We start from the raw sequence: 19,760 nt of genomic DNA, 5'->3' as shown, positions 1-19,760 counted from the left end.
TATTATGTATATATGTGTAAACCCTCGGGTGGGCAAAAGTGAAATTGCACTAATTTTGACGTTATTTTACTAATCTCGTGAAAATAACGTTAAAAGTGGCGGAAGGTTAATCAGGCATCATGTGGTGGTGTTGATAGCCGAAAGACGAGGGTACATGCACCAATCAGCCGGTATCCCGATGATTGAGTGCTATGTGCTTTATGTCCAAGGCTTGATGCAAAACTACTATCGAGCCGGGGGTCTCACCGGAAGCAGCCTCTCTATCCCTATGGGGTAGAGGTAAGGCTGTCTATATCTTACCCTCCTCAGACCCTAACATAGCTTTGCTATTGGTGGGATATACTGAGTACGATGATGATGATGATGATGAACCACTTAATGAGCTGTTTATAATTTGATTACAATCTGTTTACAACACATTAACACATATAGACAGATTAGTGCCAAGAAAACATATTACAAAAAACTACCAATTCTAACAAAAAACTTTATAAGTTATAAAATATCAGCTTCAAATTGCAGATATATAGAAACTATGAGCATTTCATAGCCTTTTTCAAAAAAAAGTCTTTGATAAAAATAGGCAAGTGGTACACGATAGCCATTATAGTTGAATACTGCCCCTCAGAGAACCAAGCAGGTGGGTCTTCTTTCAAGATTGCAGCTACTGTCTTGTTTGCAAACTCTTCCGATGTCATTGCTTTCGGACCTTGTGAAAAATATGCTCGCTCTTTGATTGCGCCTTCATATTTCTTATACAGTTTCCACTCAGGCATTTTATTGTAGTTGGCTATAGCTGAATCTCCAATATTTGATCTTACGGCTCCAGGTACAACGTTAATTACATCAATACCAAGCGGCTTCAGTTCCAATCTGTGCAGTTGGAAATTTATTCTATATTACATACATATTGTAAACCTTTTATGCACAAAAATCAATATAAAGAAAGAACCTTTGTGGTTCAAGTAGGGGCGCAATTCTAGACACATACACGACAGGAAAATAATCAGGTTCTGGGTCGACTAATATAAACATGACATGAGGTAGCATGTTAACCCGTATAAAAGGTTTTAAAAGTTCATATTTAGATTTTAAAGGGGTTATTAAAAAGAGTTAAAACTTAAAAGTTTGTCATTTTGATCTTCAATTTTTCCAAAAGTGAAATTAATTTTCCGTCTTAGAATCTTCACCGCCTCTTAATTTCAACTTAATTAATTTGATATAACTTTCTGGTTGTCGTTTATAATGCCCCTAAGCATATAAACTACACTCAGAAACTATGACCATTCTTCAATAGATGGGTTGATTTGGATAAAAGAAAAAATTCTCATTGTTTCATTTGGGGCTACTAAATTCATACAACTAATCAATTTGTGTCTAGTAAAATTGTATAGTAGGTCACTATTATAAAACATGCTAACTTAAAATGGGTCCAAATGGGCTAGCACCACCCACCACCAGTACCACTAGCTACCATAAAAGCAAATATAGATTTACCAATTTTGATACTTCTTTTTCATTATTATTTTTTTATCTAAAAACGACCCATTTCAAGGCGGTCAACTTTGTCCCGAACTAGACTGATACTTTTATAAAGCAATTTGTTTTGACCCAAACCTGTTAACCAACCTTACCACTCATTTTGCCAGGCTTAATATAAACCTTATTAGTTTCCCGTGCAAAAGCATGTGTACATAAAAGTTTCCACATTAATAAACGGCCAATTAGTATTAAAAGTGACAGATATAAGTAACAAGCTTGCAGCTTTAATATCTACATGGCAATCTTTTAGCTGAAAATAGTGTAAATCTATGACCAATTACTCCTCAAGGGTAAACTTGTATGTACTCTTTATTTTGCTTGATGGGAACTCCACGTTTATAGGCTTTGGGGTAACGGTGTCACGAAATGTATACAAGTCATGTATTCATGTAACTAACCTTAACGTATCAGTTAGTGCGTGCAGAGCACTTTTCGATGCACTGTAGGCACCTGACCATGGTCCGGGTGCCAGAACCGTAACACTTCCGGTGTTCACAATCTTTCCCTTCTTTCTTGATGCCATGTGAGGAACAACAGCTTGAATCAACCTCATGGGACCTACATATGGCACAAGCAATGTATAAACTAATCAAGATCCTCAACACTAATACATCCCAAGTATATAAATACTGAATAGGTCCAAAAAAGAAAGACAAGAACAATCATTTTAGGCAAAACCGAGTTAAAACGTTTACTTGGATTAACTACTTAGTGTGTGACCTTTTGGACGATTACAATTATATTGTTGTGTATTGGATATATAGTATGTGTTGTGTCTGTGGAGACGTGGGTCTCGGTTTGGACCCAGCTACTTACCTGAAGACATGTTTTATTGGGTTTAAACAATTTAGTGAAGATTAAAACATGAGAGCTTTTTTGGACAACCCTGTATCTTATTATGGTCCGTTATTTTTTTCTTGTTCTCTAAGTTTGTAACCTTGATTTAGTCTTTATTGGTGAGATTAGAAAGCAATAATAAATTCCTGGTTGCACCCTGGGAGCATAGTGTTAGGTTTGGGAAGACCTTTCGGACCTAATCTAGTGTAGGTTGGAAGGCCCGTCTGGCTTTCTTGTTCCTTAAGTTTGAAACCCTGATTAAAAAAGAAACTCTAGTTGCAGTCCGTGGATGTAGGTCGCCTTGACCGAACCACATAAATCACGTGTTATTATTATACTCTGTGATTGTTTATTACCGCTGAATAATTGCCCTAATAGATACCTAACACGTATGTTAGTCTAGACCGAACCATGAAAACCCGGGCCTATTAAAGATCAAATTGTTCGATAAAATAATTCAATTTTTCCTTAAATTAAAACAACTCTAAACCAAACCAGATCTAATAATAATCAACAACAACAAACTCATAAATCAATATCATAAAAACACCAACAATCATACCAAAAACATTGGTGTTAAACGTATGTTCCACTTCAGAAAGAGGAACCTCCGCAAGCGGACCAAGACACTGCACGCCAGCATTATTAACAACAACATCTATCCGGCCGAACTTATCGATCACATTCGCCACAACTTCTCGAACACGCTGATCTGATAACACATCAAGCTCTTGAAGAAAGTAAACGTCAGGAACGCCGCTCAAATCAGCCATGGAAGAGATCGAGCGTGCCGTGGCAACCACCAGACAACCCTTGGCCGCGAAAGCACGGGCCAAGGCGTTGCCGATGCCGCCGGTTGAGCATCCGGTGACAAGCACAACCTGTTTGTGAAATGTTTCCATAAAGAGAACCAAAATGAAAGTGAAGATGGCGAAAGTTGTGTGGCCGTCAAGCTGGAAATATTATATAGTGTGAGGGGACCGGTGAGAATATTTATATTGATTTTTGTTATTTTAGTTAATAAATATAAATGACACACACACGCGCCAGACATACGTGTTATATTTCCTATCAACTCTAGGTCCCATGAACACCAACGTGGTATTATTATTATTATTATTATTATTCTTTCTTCATGGACTAGTAGTTGGTAGTTACAAGTTACAACCAACTCTTTCCACAATTAAACCTAAGGATAGACAAAATTTCTAAATATTACTAGAAAAATATTTGTTTAGTTTTGAACTTTTGATTCATTGTAATAATGAACAGTATGAGCAAAGCCTTGCTCCGTTCGGTTTATTCAATTTGCTCGAATTATTATTTAGATTATTATTCTTAGAGGTGAGTTATTGTACAATAATGGATTATCGTACATTATGTACGCGACCCTATTAAAGGTCTAGATCAATTTCACGCGATGAGATAAATGTAAATAACCTAAATCTAATTTCACACTTGAATTCGACAACTCAATTTGTTGAATCAATATGCGAATTCAATCACAATCTACGAGTCAATTCCAATGTCACTCGTGTCTGAATTCAATCCCAATATGCATCAATATTGATATTTTAATTGAACTTACAAGTTGTAAAACAATGGTCCATTGTCATACATTAAAATTGATGTCCAAGCTTTTTGCAAATTTACCACCCACCTATAAGTTGAGATTTTTAACGGAATGAATTAAGAAATAACATTCATTGAACCGCATCTTCATGATTTACGCTCACTACAAGCCCATAAGTGCAAAAAAAATTGATTAGCTCAAAACAAAATTGATCAATAGTTAATTCACCATATCTCTTCCGTCTTCTCTAGTGTCTGTAAAATCAATTGAATAATTGATTTTACAAAGCTATCACAATTATTCAAAGTTTATCATTGATAATTGATTTGAATATTTACATTCCTAATAGAATAATTAATTTTAGTGGCTCTGTGAGATCTTGCGCTCAAAATAATATAGTGCACTAATTTTCTTACGCTTAAATTAGTCAATGTTCGATAATTGGATATTTACACGAACATATTATTTTATTCAATTGATTATACTCAAGCGTTTATGTAAAACCATATTATTCATTTAACGCCCTTTAAAATCAATTATTCATGTAAATAAACTAATGCTCAACGATTTAACGTATACTTAAATTCAATTAGGCTCAAATAGAATTCCAGTTACGCACAATTCAAGTTAAGCTCAATTAAGTTATGATTAGGGTTTAGAATATTACACTCAAATCAATTACGTTCTGTCCTTCAACCTCATAGCTCTTTTATCAGGTTCAATCTCTTAACATATTCGCGATTTCACTACAATACGTTCGATTTTTGAATTTCATTTTCATCTTCTTTTTTAATTTGGTCGGCAATTTTGGAGTTCAAATCTGATTTTGGTTGATGATTTAAAAAAGTGAGTCAGGTCTAATTTAGGTATGCAAAAAGCAGTTATGCCACCATCGTGAATGCAAACAATTAATTAGATGAAAATGGAATTGAATGAATTACAATTTTGCCTCCGCATGTTTTTAGTTGGAATTGAAATCAACGGTGTTTTGCAATTGCGTATGTAATGTATGATAAACCATTATTTTATTGGATCTTATACCATTATATATATATATATAGAGAGAGAGAGAGATGGGTTATTATACAATAATATCTTATCGTACAATAGGTACGCGAGAATATTGATCTCTGATTTCAATTTAATGCGTTGGTAGTTTTGTAATTAAACCGAATGTCACAACCCTCGACCTTATCCCGAGAGGGGAACCGTGAACACGAGCGGTGGAGTCGGTGTTTATTAAAATATATGGTGGTGAAAAGATTCATTATGTTGTAGTTGGGAAAAATTATCAGAGTATAAAAACGCCGTGATTCTTATATCATAAACTGGGGATAAAACTCTTTTTTATACAAACATAAGTTTTATAGGGACAAACCCTAATTTACAAAACATATTTCTTTAATCTGGTAACAAGCCACTTATTTAAGCTGGAAGACTTGCATGCATTAATATTGTGTATTTAACAAGTCACATGAAAAATGTTTAAAAATATTTGATCAACATGAAATACTGGTTAGTACATTCATTTGTAAATGACACATTTTGCAATTAAAACATTAATACGTTTTTACACTTGCCTGCTTACAGATTACCGAAAGGTATTTGTCATTCGCTCGTATCTGTGATTGTGGTCATATTACTTATTGGCTAACACTTGTCCAATAAGTAACATGTAACAACCAATTAAGGTAAACCTTGTATACAAAACCACATAATACCAGTAGTATACATCCCGTAAGTCTACAGAGACTTAATCATTGTAATGTAATGAAAATCTTTTGAAAATATTTTAGAAAATATTTGGACTATCTTTCATATTTTAATAAGTTTAAGGATCCCTTGAAAAACCAGTTGTCTCACACAAATATGAATTGTGCAAAAGCTCGAATGTCTCATGATGTATAATAATTTATACATCTTTTCAGCACTAAAATATCTCCAAATAAGCGTAATATAGACAATTATATTAAAATAAATAACCACTAATATTTATAATTTCTATATCTAGATAAATATAACCCTAAAGAATAAAACGAGCTGATATGAAGAAAAACGGTGAAAACAAACTCAACACACCCCATGGTGAATCAAGGCATGGCCATGTCAAGAACATACGAAGAAAAAACAAAATTCATGAAGTCATAGCATGGCCATGTTAACCTCTAACACACCCCATGTTGACAAGTACAATAGGAAAAGAAAAAATAGAAGTTTCTGAAGCTCGACATGGCCATATTTTACCAAAAACACGCCCCATGTTGAAAGTACAAGAGAAAAGATAAATTTGGACTCACCACGATGATGCCCAACTCACCACAACCGTGTCCATTTCTTTGCTATACAAGCTGGCAACGAGCATTAATTATAATGGGACAAAATGATGACCACGACCATGTTTAGCCCACCACGTCCATGTTGAGTCCCCTAGATCATCAACCTATAAATTGAATGCTCATCCACCACATTCAATAGACTTGGAGGAACAATCAATGCACTCCACCACTCACTTTCACCACCATTAATAAGGGAATTATCCCATCCATTCATCCTTTGAAGATCAAGGAGATTAAGCTCTTGAAAGAAGTCATTAGCATCAAAGATTAGTCATCCAAATTGGTTAGATTGATCTAATTTGATCATGTTTGTATCTATTACTTTGACGTATAACATTATGCTTACTATTGACTAAACTTTCATAGTATCATATTGGTATATAATGAATCTTATTTGAAGTTTAATAATGTTGATGAACATGTGATCAGTTTATAAAAAGTAAAGATTATATTGTAATTATCACTAGATGAGGAATATTAAAATACTCTTGAAAGATACCCCAAGTTTCGAGATTGATGATAAGCCGGAGAACTGCCACTCTTGAGGCCTTGGTTAACCTTAAAAGAGACTCATGTACCGAGCTTGATGATAACTCAGGGAACTGTGATTCTTGTAAGGGCTTGGTTGAGAAAAAATAATCCTAATTGAACATGGATCAAATGAAGTATTAGTAGTAATTGATCCTCTTAAAATGAAAACTATCGACAATGTTGCGAAAACGGATTGTTGATATTCATCAACTAAAATCGGTTAATTACTTGTCAAGTGAGTGTGCAACATAACTTATTTTAAACAACTCTTGGGTGGTTATTACATGAGTTCTATAATTGTTTAAGAGTTGTGCGGGTTAAAACTTGATAACTCAATGTTGATCCTTTAACGTACTTAACTTATCTTAATTGGTATTTTAAGTATACTATAAAGGTTATTTTTATTAAAATATCAAGGGCGATTCACTTAGTAATTTAAGGGATTGCCTCATCTTTAAAGTAAGTTATATTATAAATACTTTTTTATAAACCACTTTCTTACATAAAATGATGTTTTTGTGGAAGTCATGAAGTTATGCATACTTCTTTCTTTAATAATCATGGAATAATATGACTTAGGAATAATGTGTTATTCCCACATATAATCACCATCACATGTTCACCAGTTAATTATTAAACCAAGTTAAGAGGAGTTTTAGCCAAGATGATACACTTTTATCCATGGATGACTACGACGAATTGCCTCCTCGATTCTACATCAGAGGACACTCACAAGAAGAGGTGGATGCATTACACGGTAAGTAACATCAATCGATTATACTCATCTTTTTTCCAATCGATTGATTATTTGATATTGTTTCAAATGCAGTTGGTTCCCCTCATCTGTTTTCTGTTAAGTTGCATTATGGTGGCAAATTTTCAAAATTCCCAGGTCGTTCCTATGAAAGGCCTTTAAATATTTTGTTGATTTGCTCGATATAGACAAGTTCTATGTTCATGAATTGGATGGAATATTGCAACAACTAGGATACAAGAAAGTAGTTAGGTATTACCACTATCAAATTCCAAATACATATTTTGATTTCGGCCTTAGAGCTTTGGGAAGTGATGAATATGTGAGAAGGTTTAGTAAATATGTTGGTGAAGGTAACATAGTGATGAATGTCTATGTTGAACATGACACTTCCTCTGTCCATACATACTTTTGCTCACCATCAAAGGTTAGGATTGAAGAGGTGACCAGTGAAGAGTTAATGGCTATTGATTTAGCTAATTCAGGTAAGAGAATATTGCGTTTGGATTGGTATGAAAGTACTAATGAAACTGGACAAAGCAGTGGCCATCAACCACAAATAGAAGCTATGTTAAATGATCCAAATTTTAACCCTTTCTTTGGTGACATTGATGGTGGAGGTGGGGATAATGTAGATAAGGGAAATGTTAATGATGTTGGGTTAATGTAGATGAGGTTAATGTTAATGATGTTGGGGTTAATGTAGATGAGGGTAATGTTAATGATGTTGGGGTTAATGTAGATGAGGGTGAAAAGGAGGATGGTGAGAATAGTGAGGATGGTGGAGATGATTGTGAGGATAGTGGAGTTGATAGTAAGGATGTTGATTATGCTAGTAAGGATAGTGGGGATGATAGTGAGGATGTTAATTATGCTAGTGAGGATAGTGGGGATGATAATTATGAGGATGAAAGTGATATGGTAGATATTGATGTAGACATGAGAGATTTTAGATTGCACCTTGAGGTGGATGTTGATAGACAAGAGGTTATGAATGCATTAGATGAGATGGTTATGGAAGATGAACCCTTAGATAATGAATTATTTAATAAAGAACCAAGTGGTGGTAACCAAAAAGATTTTTTTTTCTATAAAGGTGAACTATTTGGTACTAAATAAGAAGTTAAAAAATGATAAGGGCACATGTTGTTGAGAGTAGAAAACAAATTAGGATTGTAAAAGATGATCTTGTTAGGGTTAGGGCAGTGTGTAAAGGAGATAGTATGGATGGGTCCCAAAGTAAAGGTGGTGGTAAAAAGAAGGGGGTTGAATGTATCAAGTGTAATCAAGATAAATGGCCAAATGAGAAACATGTTGGTGGTAGGGGAATTTAGAAGGACCCAGATCTTCATAAATGCCCTTGGGTAGTTCAGCTGCCAAAAAACAAGAACTTGGATATTGGGAAATAGTAACTCTTCAAACTGAACATAGATGTCTTCAAACAAGGGACATTTATGCCTGCGTAGCAACTTTCCTTTCTGACCAACTACTTGAGCAACTACAAGAGAATCCAAAGATCCAACCAAGAGCTATTAAAGAGCAGTTCCAAAGGAAGTTTGAGGTTAATAAATCTTAGATGAAAGCATAGAGGGCAAAGAACATAGTTGTAGAGAAGATCCATGGAGATTATACTTCCCAATATGATATGGTTAGGGATTATGTGGAGGCGTTGAAGGATAAAAACCCAGGTACAACTATTACAATTGAAGTTCAGCCTTGAACAGATCCCACATCAAACACAAGAATATTCAAAAGAATATATGTCTGTTTGGGATCTTTGAAACAAAGATTCAAAGAAATAGGGAGAAACTTACTTGGACTGGATGAGCTTTTCATCAAAGGTCCACACCCGGGTCAGTTGCTCACTGCAGTTGGGCTAGACCCAAACAATAACATATATCCTGTCTCATATGCAATTGTAGAAGCAGAGAATAATGACTCATGGACATGGTTTCTACAATGTCTTGCTGAATACATGGACCTGGATAGCAACTCATATTTCACCTTTATTAGTGACAGACAAAAGGTTAGTTTTATTTTTTCTCTTTATCTATTTTTAAATTTCTTAATCTTATGCATGTTATGATCCATATATTATTTTGTTGTGTTTGTAGGGCCCCCTACCTCTTGTGGAAAGGTTATTCCCATTTGCTGAGCATAGATTCTGTGCCAGACTCATCCAGGAGAACATGAAACAACAATTCAATGGTAAAATATGCAAGCATGCTTTATATAATATGGCTAGATGTACAACTCCTGTTCAATTTGAGAAGGAAATGCATGCTTTGAAAGAGATAAATATTGATGCACAAATATGGCTATCTGATATTAGTCCAGAACATTGGTCATTATCTCATTTTACTGGTAACATCTTCTTATGTCTCCTAAACTTGATAAACATTGTCTTAGAGTCTTAAACAAATGCTACTGCTTATATAGGTAGGGCACTCAGTGATGTGTTGTTAAATAACATGTGTGAAGTTTTGAATGCAAGGTAGTTGGATGCAAGAGATAAACCAATCATAACTATGTTAGAATACATAAGGGAATATCTTATGAGGGGAATTGTAAATGTTTTAAAAGTTATTGATAAATGTGAAGGTATGCTAACACCATATGCTACCACAATATTTGAGAAGGTTACAAAGGATGCTTCCAGGTTTGGTCTAAGTCCTTTTAACCTTTATTGTGATAATCCTTTGAAAGATTATTGTTTAACCAAGGTAAATTATAGGTACATTGTGAGTTGGAATATGATGCACAGAAAATTATACATCTTTTTAGCATCAAATAATCTCTAAAAACTGCAACTTCTATCAAATAACATAGCTCAGAAGGCTAATTATCATAATAAAATGCAATTTCAGGTAAACCCAAGCCTCAAACGAAGAAACAAGCGAAAAGACAAATAAAAACGAAAGAAAACACAAGAAAAACAAGAAACACGCTCCCATGATCAAAGAAACACGCCGCCATGCTTCTGAACACAAGAAAAGGCAAAATCTACAAGAAAAGACAAACACTGAACACAAAGCACGGGTCTGTGCCTCCTCAACCACGGCGCCTTGGTCATATTCAGATAAGACAAAAAAGAATTCAGCACATGTCATTAAAAAGCACGAGGTTGTGCCTCAGAAGCACGCCGTGGTGAGTCATCATGTACAATCTGACAACATGCAACTGGCCACATGGACACGGGACCTTGCCACATGAAGCACGGGGTCGTGCCCCTCTCTCCAGACAGCCTATAAATAGAGGCTTAAGTTGCACTCACTTGGTGTGCTTGAAGAAGATTTCTAAATGGGTTTCTCTTATAAAAACACCCACATTACACTCATATTGAAGATCTTGTGAGGAGTTTGAAGGCTTGGAGGTTATCATCATCATCCATCACCATAAATCCATTATCATTAAGAAGGGAGGCTCATCCACATTTGGTTAGATTGTTCTAGTTTAATCATGTGTCTGTTATCATCATCTCTTTTTATGTTCATAACAACGCTCATTATGAGCTAAACTCCATTTAGCATCTATAATCTATGAAGAAACTTTGTTTTACTTGATGATTATCTGAAATATGTGGTTTAGTTTGGTGTAGTACATGGTTATTTTGCAATTATCCATTGATAAAGAAATGTTTTTTCAGTTTAATTCAATACATCAAGGTTGATTATTAATAATCATTCATGTTCTTGGAAACTAGAAATGGTAAAAAGAATACTTTGATACTTTATTCAAGATAAAACATGGATCCTTATGTTGTACTTAGAAATGATGAGATATAAGCTATGATCTATTTCTCTATTTTTGATAATTCTGAAATAACATTGTTAACACGATTGCTTAGGTTATCATGCTAGTTAAAGAAATCATATACTAATGGAATGTGTGATTATAATCTAATTAAATCAACCAAGGGGAGGTTGTGTGAGTTAACGACAACCACTCGAAGTTGTTAGGATTGGTATTTGAGAAATCGAAGTCAATCCTAATCGGTCTATTATACCAAACTGCTTGTCTACTTAAATTGACATTCTCGTCGTAGCATAACATTAGGAAGGATGGACTTTAAAATGCGCATGCTACTTTCTTTTATGTCATAGAATATGTTCACTTAGAAATGAGAGACTATTCTATCATATATTATTAGGACAAGTTTATCACATGTTTATTTAATAATCATCAAGGAATAATGGAGTGGATTCTTGATATTAGATGGTAAACCTTCATATAATTGAATTACTCACTTAGAATTTTTCTTCTTGTCACCTATATACTATGTATTTCTCTTTTATAAAAAGTTTAAAAATACAACCTCAAAATGATTAAACATTCCAATTAAAGTAAGACAAAGATTCATTATTAGAAACATTTGTGTCCACGGATCGATACTTGGTTCTTACCAATACTATTCTACATATATGATAGGTACACTTGCCTATTTTGTGTGTGTTTAGTCTTAGTAGAAATCACTTTTATAAATTTAAAGCACGATCTTGTGCAAATGCTAAAACCCCAATCAGTTATCATTTTATCAACACAGCACAACACATCAAGTTTTTGGCAACGTTTCCGGAGACACGATACGTTTCTAAGAACAATCCAAGTTTTAATTTAATCATTGTTTATAATTGTACAAAAATTTTTACTTTTAATTAATTTTATTTTTATTAACTATTAAACTATATATTTTAAGGCTAGCCTAAACTTTACCTTTGTTTACCTAACGTTACTTTAGCTTAATTAACTTAGACCTTAGTTTAGTTTTAATAGCTTAGCTTAACTTTTAGCATAACTTTAACTAACCCTTAGTTTAACTTAAACAGTTTCGTCTTGATTTAATCCCATGTATGTTCTCTACATTCATACCTGAGCATGTTTCTCCTATTTCTGAATCGGAACGACTCTTTCATCGATGAGCACGTAAACGGACTGCAGAAACCGCCGGAACAATCAAAGACGAGTCAGTAGATGCCACGACATCAAGATAAAATCAAACCGAAAAAATGATGGCAGCCCAAAACAACGAACTAAACATGAGCAAGTATGCCAAGCCAACTCCAGAAGGCTACGCCAATGGAATGGCTCCACCCGAAATCACCAAAAATTTCGAAATCAAATCAAGCATCATCCATATGGTGGAAAATTCAGTTCAATTTCATGGTCTCCTCGATGAAGACCCTCTTTCCCATATATCTCGATTCCTACGAATCTGCGGAACCTTTAAAATTCAAAATTGTTCAGAAGATCAAATCAAACTGAAGCTCTTTCCTTTCTCTCCATGGGGTCAAGCCCTAGAATGGATAGAATCTCTTTCCTCTGGTTCCATTACCACGTGGGACCAGATGGTCGAACAATTTCTCATTAAATACTTTCCGCCCGATAAAATTTCCAAATACCGAGCCAACATTACTAGATTCCGAACCGATGATGATGAGTCGCTACAAGCAGCATGGGAGAGATACAAAAGTCTTCTAAGAAGATGCCCACATCATGGACTGAGCGTATGGTTGCAAGTACAAACTTTTTTTTGACGCACAATCCAGTCAAAACAAGCAGGCCATCGACCAAGTTGTCGGTGGAGACCTGGAATTTAAATCACCTAACGAAGCATTTGAAATCATGGAAAAGGCAACAAAGAAGAGTTTCGCTTATAACTCACCAAGATCTACACCAAAAATGAATGCACCATGTCGATTCTAACACTCTTGTCACTGCACAGCTTGAAGCCCTTTTCTAAAAAAATTCGAACAACTTCAAGCCGAACTATTAAAAACCAAGATCATCTGTGACACATGTGGAGGAAATCATAAGACAAGTGACTGCAAACAAGTCGTTATGGCCATGGAAGAAGTTGATTTCATTGCTCGTCTAAACAACGCTTTCAGCAACAACTACAATTCAGGATGGAGAAACCACCCGAATTTCAGTTGGAATGACGGAGGTAACACTCAAACCTACCCTGATTCCAAAAAAGACCGATGAATCAATCCTTCCAGCCTAAACCACAATTCCAAGACCAAAGTTCCAGCAACCATCAGAATCCAAGCTACTCAAAAATTGAAGAAATGTTAATCCAAATCATGACCAAAACAAATGAAGCAGAAAAGAAGGCCGACTCAAGAGCTGTTGATATCAGCGGAGTATTGTTGAAACATGAAGCTGACCTAAAAAGTCAACAAGCATCATTACAGAATCTAGAAACCCAAATCGGACAAATTACCCGACAATTATCCGAAAGACCACCCGAGACTCTCCCAAGCAACACAATCACCAATCCGAATGCGACAGCTAACGTTGTTACACTCAGAAGCGGCACAACCACTGTTGCCTCATCAACTTCAGAACCGGTTATGGAGAAGGAAGCCCCTGGAAAAACACAGGGGAGACTGAAGCAGGAGAGTTTGGAACCAGCCAGAACCTATATTCCACCTATTTCGTACCCGGGGAGACTGAAGCAGGAGAGTTTGGAAGCACAGTACGGGAAGTTTTTAGAACTCTTCAAACAACTCCACATCAACATCCCTTTTATCGAAGCCATTGCTCGAATGCCAAAATATGCCAAGTTTCTCAAAGAAGTGCTGACAAACAAGAGGAAACTGGAGGAACTATCACATGTTACCATTAGTGAAAAATGTCCAGAAGTCCTCCAAAACAAGCTGCCGACAAAGATGACCAATCCAGGGAGCTCTACTATCCCTTGTCTTATAGGAAATTTGTCTGTTAGCAATGCTCTGGCTGACCCAGGAGCTAGTATTAACTTAATGCCGTATGTGGTTTTTACAAAACTAGGGATAGGAGAATCAAAGCAAGCTCACCCGCATGAGCATTCAGTTAGCTGACCAATCCGTTAAATATCATCGGGGTATTGTTGAAAACATGGTAGTCAAAATCGACGAATTTGTTTTCCCAGTAGATTTTGTAATTCTAGATATGAAGGAAGACAAAAATGTACCTCTGATTTTAAGAAGACCATTTTTAGCCACTGCAAAAACTATCATTGATGTTTGCACCAGCAAACTCACTCTCAGGGTTAATGACGAGGCTATCACTTTTGACATAGGAAAATATATGCAACATCCGCAACATCACGGTGACACATTATACTGTGTTGACATCATCGCTTCTATCGTGAGTTGCTATGTGCGGAAATCTTCCATCAACACCCCATTAGAAACACAAATCTTGATTGATCACTTTAGAGCACGATAATCTTGATACTATCAATAACAATCAAGAAACATCAGAGGTAGCATATGAGATCACCGAATGCAATGAAAAATCAAAAACATCAATCGAAAAACCACCATCCTTAGAATTAAAAGAACTCCCTTCCTTTTGTACTCACAAAATCCTCATGGAGGAAGAATACAAACTCGTGGTCCAACATCAAAGACGTCTCAATATCAACATGCAAGATGTGGTGAAAAAGGAAGCAATCAAACTCCTTGATGCAGGATTAATCTATCAAATCTCATATTCACCTTGGGTTAGTCCAATTCAAGTAGTACCCAAGAAGGGAGGAATGATAGTAGTAATGAACGAGAAGGATGAGCTAATACCAATGAAGACCATCATAGGCTGGCAAGTTTGTATTGACTATCGGAAGCTTAATGACACCACAAGAAAAGATTATTTTCCACTTCCTTTTATCGATCAAATGCTTGAACGTTTATTTGGAAAAAAGTTCTACGATTTTCTTGATGGATTCTCCGGATACTTTCAGATTCCCATTGCTCCTGAAGATCAGGATAAAACCACCTTTACATGTCCGTATGGAACCTTCACCTATCAAAGAATGCCATTTGGACCATGTAATGCTCCAGCCACCTTCCAACGTTGTATGGTGGCCATATTTCATGAAATGATCGAACAATCCAAGAAAGTTTTCATGTACGACTTCTCAGTCTTTGGAGACTCATTCGATCATTGTCAAAAAAACCTAGACAGAATATTAGCTAGGTGTGAAGGAGTAAATTTAGTACTTGATTGGGAAAAATGCCACTTTATGGTTAAAGAAGACATCGTTCTCGATCATAAGATATCTCAAGAAGGATTAGAAGTTGATAGGGCAAAAATAGAAACCATCTCTAAATTTCCTCCACCAATTTCTGGCAAAGCTATTAGAAGTTTTCTAGGTCATGCAGGATTCTATCTCCGTTTCATAAAAGACTTCTCCAAAATTGCTAGACCTATGACCAAACTTCTGGAGAAACACGCATCGATCGCCTTCTCTGAAGAATGTGTTGAATCATTCAACACATTAAAAGACAAATTTGTCAACGCACCAATCATGACTACACCCGATTGGACCCTTCCATTCGAAATCATGTGCGATGCAAGTAACTTTGTAGTTGGAGCCGTACTCGGACAACGCAAAGAGAAACATTTTTCCCCAAATTACTATGCTAGTAAAACTCTTAATGATGCACAAGAAAATTACACTACAACAGAAAAAGAGTTATTAGCAGTAGTTTTTGCTTTTGAAAAGTTTAGATCCTACCTAGTTCTTTCCAAAACCATTGTTTACACCAATCATGCCGCCATACGATACCTCTGCAGCAAACAGGATGCCAAACCTAGACTGATCCGATGGATTCTCTTACTCCAAGAATTCTACATAGAAGTCAAGGACATGAAAGGAGCAGAGAATGTAGCAGCAGACCATCTCTCACGCTTAGAATGCCCAGCTTCAAAGGAACATCATGAGGAAATTATCGACGATAATTTTCCACATGAAATTCTCATACATATCCAAGCAGTCATGCGAGGAAGATGAAAGTCCTTGGTTTGCCGGTTTCGCAAATTACTTGGCTTGTAGAATCTTAAAAAAAGGGCTAACTCATCAACAACAGAAGAAATTCTTTTCTGACCTTAAGTTCTATTTCTGGGAAGATCCATACTTGTTTAGGATAGGTGTCGATCAGGTTGTTCGTAGGTGTGTATTAGGAAAGGAAGCCTTGGATATCCTCAAACACTGCCATGAAGGACCAATTGGTGGACACCACAGCACCGCCACCACGGTCAGAAAAGTGTTGGATGCAGGATTCTTTTGGCCCACCATATATAAAGACACACATGCTTTGATCCGCGCATGCGATGCTTGTCAAAGAGCCGGGAACATCTCAGCCAAAAATGAGATGGCTCAAAAAGGCATTCAAATTTGTGAAGTCTTTGATGTATGGGGAATAGATCTCATGGACCCATTTCCTAACTCATTCGGAACAAGTACATCCTTGTAGCAGCCGATTACATGTCCAAATGGGTAGAAGCACAAGGTCTTCCCACTAATGATGCTCGAGTAGTTGTACGATTTCTGAAAAACTTATTTTCACGATTCGGTACCCCAAAAGCCTTAATCAGCGACATAGGTACTCACTTTTGTAACGCTCTAATGGACAAAGTCTTAGCACGATATGGAGTTTACCACCGACTGGCAACACCATATCACCCTCAAACTAGCGGGTAAGTAGAAGTCTCGAATCAAGAAATCAAAAGGATTCTAGAAAGAACTATAGGAATGAATCGCAAGAATTGGGCAGAGAAATTAGATGGCGCTCTGTGGGCCCTTAGGACAACCTACAAAACCCCCATAGGGACAACACCTTTCAAACTAGTTTATGGGAAGGCATGTCACTTACCAGTAGAATTAAAGCACAAAGCTTACTGGGCTCTCAGATCAGTGAACTTTGATCTAATATCCACCGGTAAAAAGCGGGAAGATCAAATTCACGAACTCCAAGAACTAAGAACATTAGCCTATGAAAACTCCGGGTCTTACAAAGAAAAGACTAAACGTTTACACGACGCCCATTTAAAAGGAAACAAAAAGTTTCAAGTTAGCGATCGAGTATTGTTATACAACGCTTATGTTTTTTCACAAGAAAATTGAAATCTCGCTGGACAGGTTCATACACGGTTGAATCAGTTTTTGACTATGGGACAGTCAAGATTTCAAATTTTGATGGACACAAGTTCAAAGTTAATGGACATCGATTAAAACCATACATCTATGGGACATTTGAAGATGTTTCGGAAGTAATAATCCTCCAACCAACTCAATAAACATGCAAGGAGAAGGGTCTGGCCAAGACCTTCGTAAACTAGGTCTTGTAAATATTTTTGTTTTACTTAAAAAAATATTAAGTACTAAAAACATGGGGGCGTGCTCCTAGAAGCACGGTCCCCGTGCCACAAAGTGCCGGCCGGAATCTTCGCTGCAAAAATTTCAGTCAGACTGGTTTGTAACAGAATTGTCAGACCAAAAACACTGGGTCGTGCTTCTACAGGCACAGGAGTGTGTCTGGGAAATGGTTGGCTATAAAAGGCACCATTTTCCAATGCATTTCTTGCACCAACCCAAATACAAACACTCTCCCCTGAGATCACAACATACCTACTGAGATAAGCGATACCATCCACGTCCCTTGCCAACCGAGGAACAAACCCCAGCACGTATCCAAAATCGAGCTTTTAATGAAACTCCAAGAACTCGTCAAAGAACTCACCGAAATGAATCTCCTCGCAGATATGCGTCCACTTCAACTCACCGAATCAGTGGAGAATATGAAAATGAAACTTCGAGACATTAACGAACAACTCCAGTTTTAAGTTCTCGGCTTCACGTACTTTCCGCCACCAGGACCATTCGACGGAGGAGAACCCTTCGGTGAAATTTAGGAACTTTAGGTTTTCTGTTTTCATGTGTAAACAAGTGCGCTAAGCACATTGTGTTAGGACCCTCGGGCTTAACCCGAGTAATTTTACATTTCTAGGAAAACCGGGCTTATCCCATAATTGTTTTAGGACTTTTAATTTTAATGAAAAGTAATTTTTAGGATGTTCGAACTATTGAAATAACATGCTAAACATCATTCTAAAAATTTCGGCTCTCGCGTATGGATGAAAAATAAAAGAAAAAGTTCAGTGACAAAAAGCATAGGGCCGTGCTTCTTAAAGCACGAAGCCGTGGCCACCTTAGAATCTTCAGTTTGATACGTGCTGACTCCGTACAATTATCTGATTCATAAACATTTTTTCCCCTAGAAGCACAGGGTCGTGCTCCAAGAAGAACGGGGTCATGCCAGACGTTACAGTCTCTATATAATACATGCAAAACTCACTATTCCATTTATACCAAATGGAAAGTAAGAAAATGGAATGGATACTAGTGAGAATGGGCAAGCATGGTGATTCTTCCTCAAACCTTGAGGAAGAAATCATGAGGCTCCAATGCATCGTGAGAGACCAAGTCGAGAGTAACATCCAAACTAAGGCTTGCCTAATAGAGCTGACCAACAAATTCGAACTACTCCAGTTTGAGAATTTCCATGTTGTGGATAGCCACAACAAAGATGTGAATTTCAAGCTCAATTATCTTAACCGAGAGATCACGAAGCTCGATAAAAAGCTTTCCGTCTTACCGAGCTCTTGGAAGCCAAAAGAGCCCCACCACTTATTCAATACTTGTTCGGGAATGGTGGTCATTAGAAGTTCAGACATTGTCTTGTTAGGAGTTACTCTTGCTAGTGTTATGTTTCGTAATTCAAGATTCTTGTTTACTTTTCTTTCTATTATGTTTAATTATTTGTTTTATGTTTAATGAAAATTAGAATTTTTAATTTCTATCTTAACTTAAATCCTCAAAGAAAATCAGTTAAAAAACGAACAAACTTGAAAAATAAACAGCAAAACAAAAAGGAAAACTGACTGCTTCATGAAGCACGGTACCATGCTTCTAAAAGCACGGGCCGTGCTTTTGTGTCCAGTACAGTTACGATTTTTATTTCAATTAAATAACATTTCCATTCACTTAACCCCAAAAACAACTTCGTCCAAAGTCTAAAATAGACGACCTTACACTAATTTCAATAATCTTTGCCTCAAATCTTCAATTTCCAACCAAAGGTATGTTAATTATCAAATCCATTTGTTCAAATTCATCATTCTAGGTCTAAATTAAACCCAAAATCTCACCAATTGATTAAATCGGGTTCAAACCCAGAAATTAGATGGTTATGTGTTTAAATCTAGGATAGTAACTTGATTAGATAGATTTTCACTAATAATTTGTTAATAAATCTATTCGGGTTTGGATCTTGAACAATCCATATTACAAATCAAACTAGGATGATTTCTTAAACCGGTTGGAATCGCAAGTTCGAGTCTTGATTAAGATAGAATTAGG

General features: G+C 36.3%; 1 protein-coding gene across 1 annotated transcript; it reads right to left on the bottom strand.

Annotated features, from left to right (window-relative positions):
• Nucleotides 1–470: 470 nt before the first annotated feature.
• On the bottom strand, nucleotides 471–3,315 carry LOC143564341 (short-chain dehydrogenase RED1-like). The gene is made up of 3 exons (XM_077051647.1): nucleotides 2,942–3,315; nucleotides 1,941–2,100; nucleotides 471–873 (listed from the first exon to the last, which is right to left on the bottom strand). The coding sequence occupies exons 1-3, from the start codon at nucleotides 3,279–3,281 to the stop codon at nucleotides 534–536; spliced, it is 840 nt and encodes a 279-aa protein (XP_076907762.1). The 5' UTR covers nucleotides 3,282–3,315; the 3' UTR covers nucleotides 471–533.
• Between the last annotated feature and the right edge of the window lie 16,445 nt (nucleotides 3,316–19,760).

The sequence above is a fragment of the Bidens hawaiensis genome, unplaced genomic scaffold (genome assembly GCF_021521415.1).
Source record: "Bidens hawaiensis isolate Kalapana, Puna unplaced genomic scaffold, B.hawaiensis_p1.1 tig00021989_1, whole genome shotgun sequence".
Classification (NCBI taxonomy): domain Eukaryota; kingdom Viridiplantae; phylum Streptophyta; class Magnoliopsida; order Asterales; family Asteraceae; genus Bidens; species Bidens hawaiensis.
The sequence above is the reverse complement of the archived record's forward strand: the minus strand, read 5'-3'. Positions and strand labels throughout refer to the sequence as shown.

Bases quoted from the DNA above. Each gene is read 5' to 3' on its own strand.
- LOC143564341 (XM_077051647.1), bottom strand. From the start codon at position 3,281: ATGGAAACATTTCACAAACAGGTTGTGCTTGTCACCGGATGCTCAACC. The intron at 2,101-2,941 runs GTATGATTGTTG...TGCCATATGTAG, and splicing joins GTTTAACACCAATGTTTTTG to GTCCCATGAGGTTGATTCAA. The intron at 874-1,940 runs GTTAGTTACATG...CCAACTGCACAG, and splicing joins GCACTAACTGATACGTTAAG to ATTGGAACTGAAGCCGCTTG.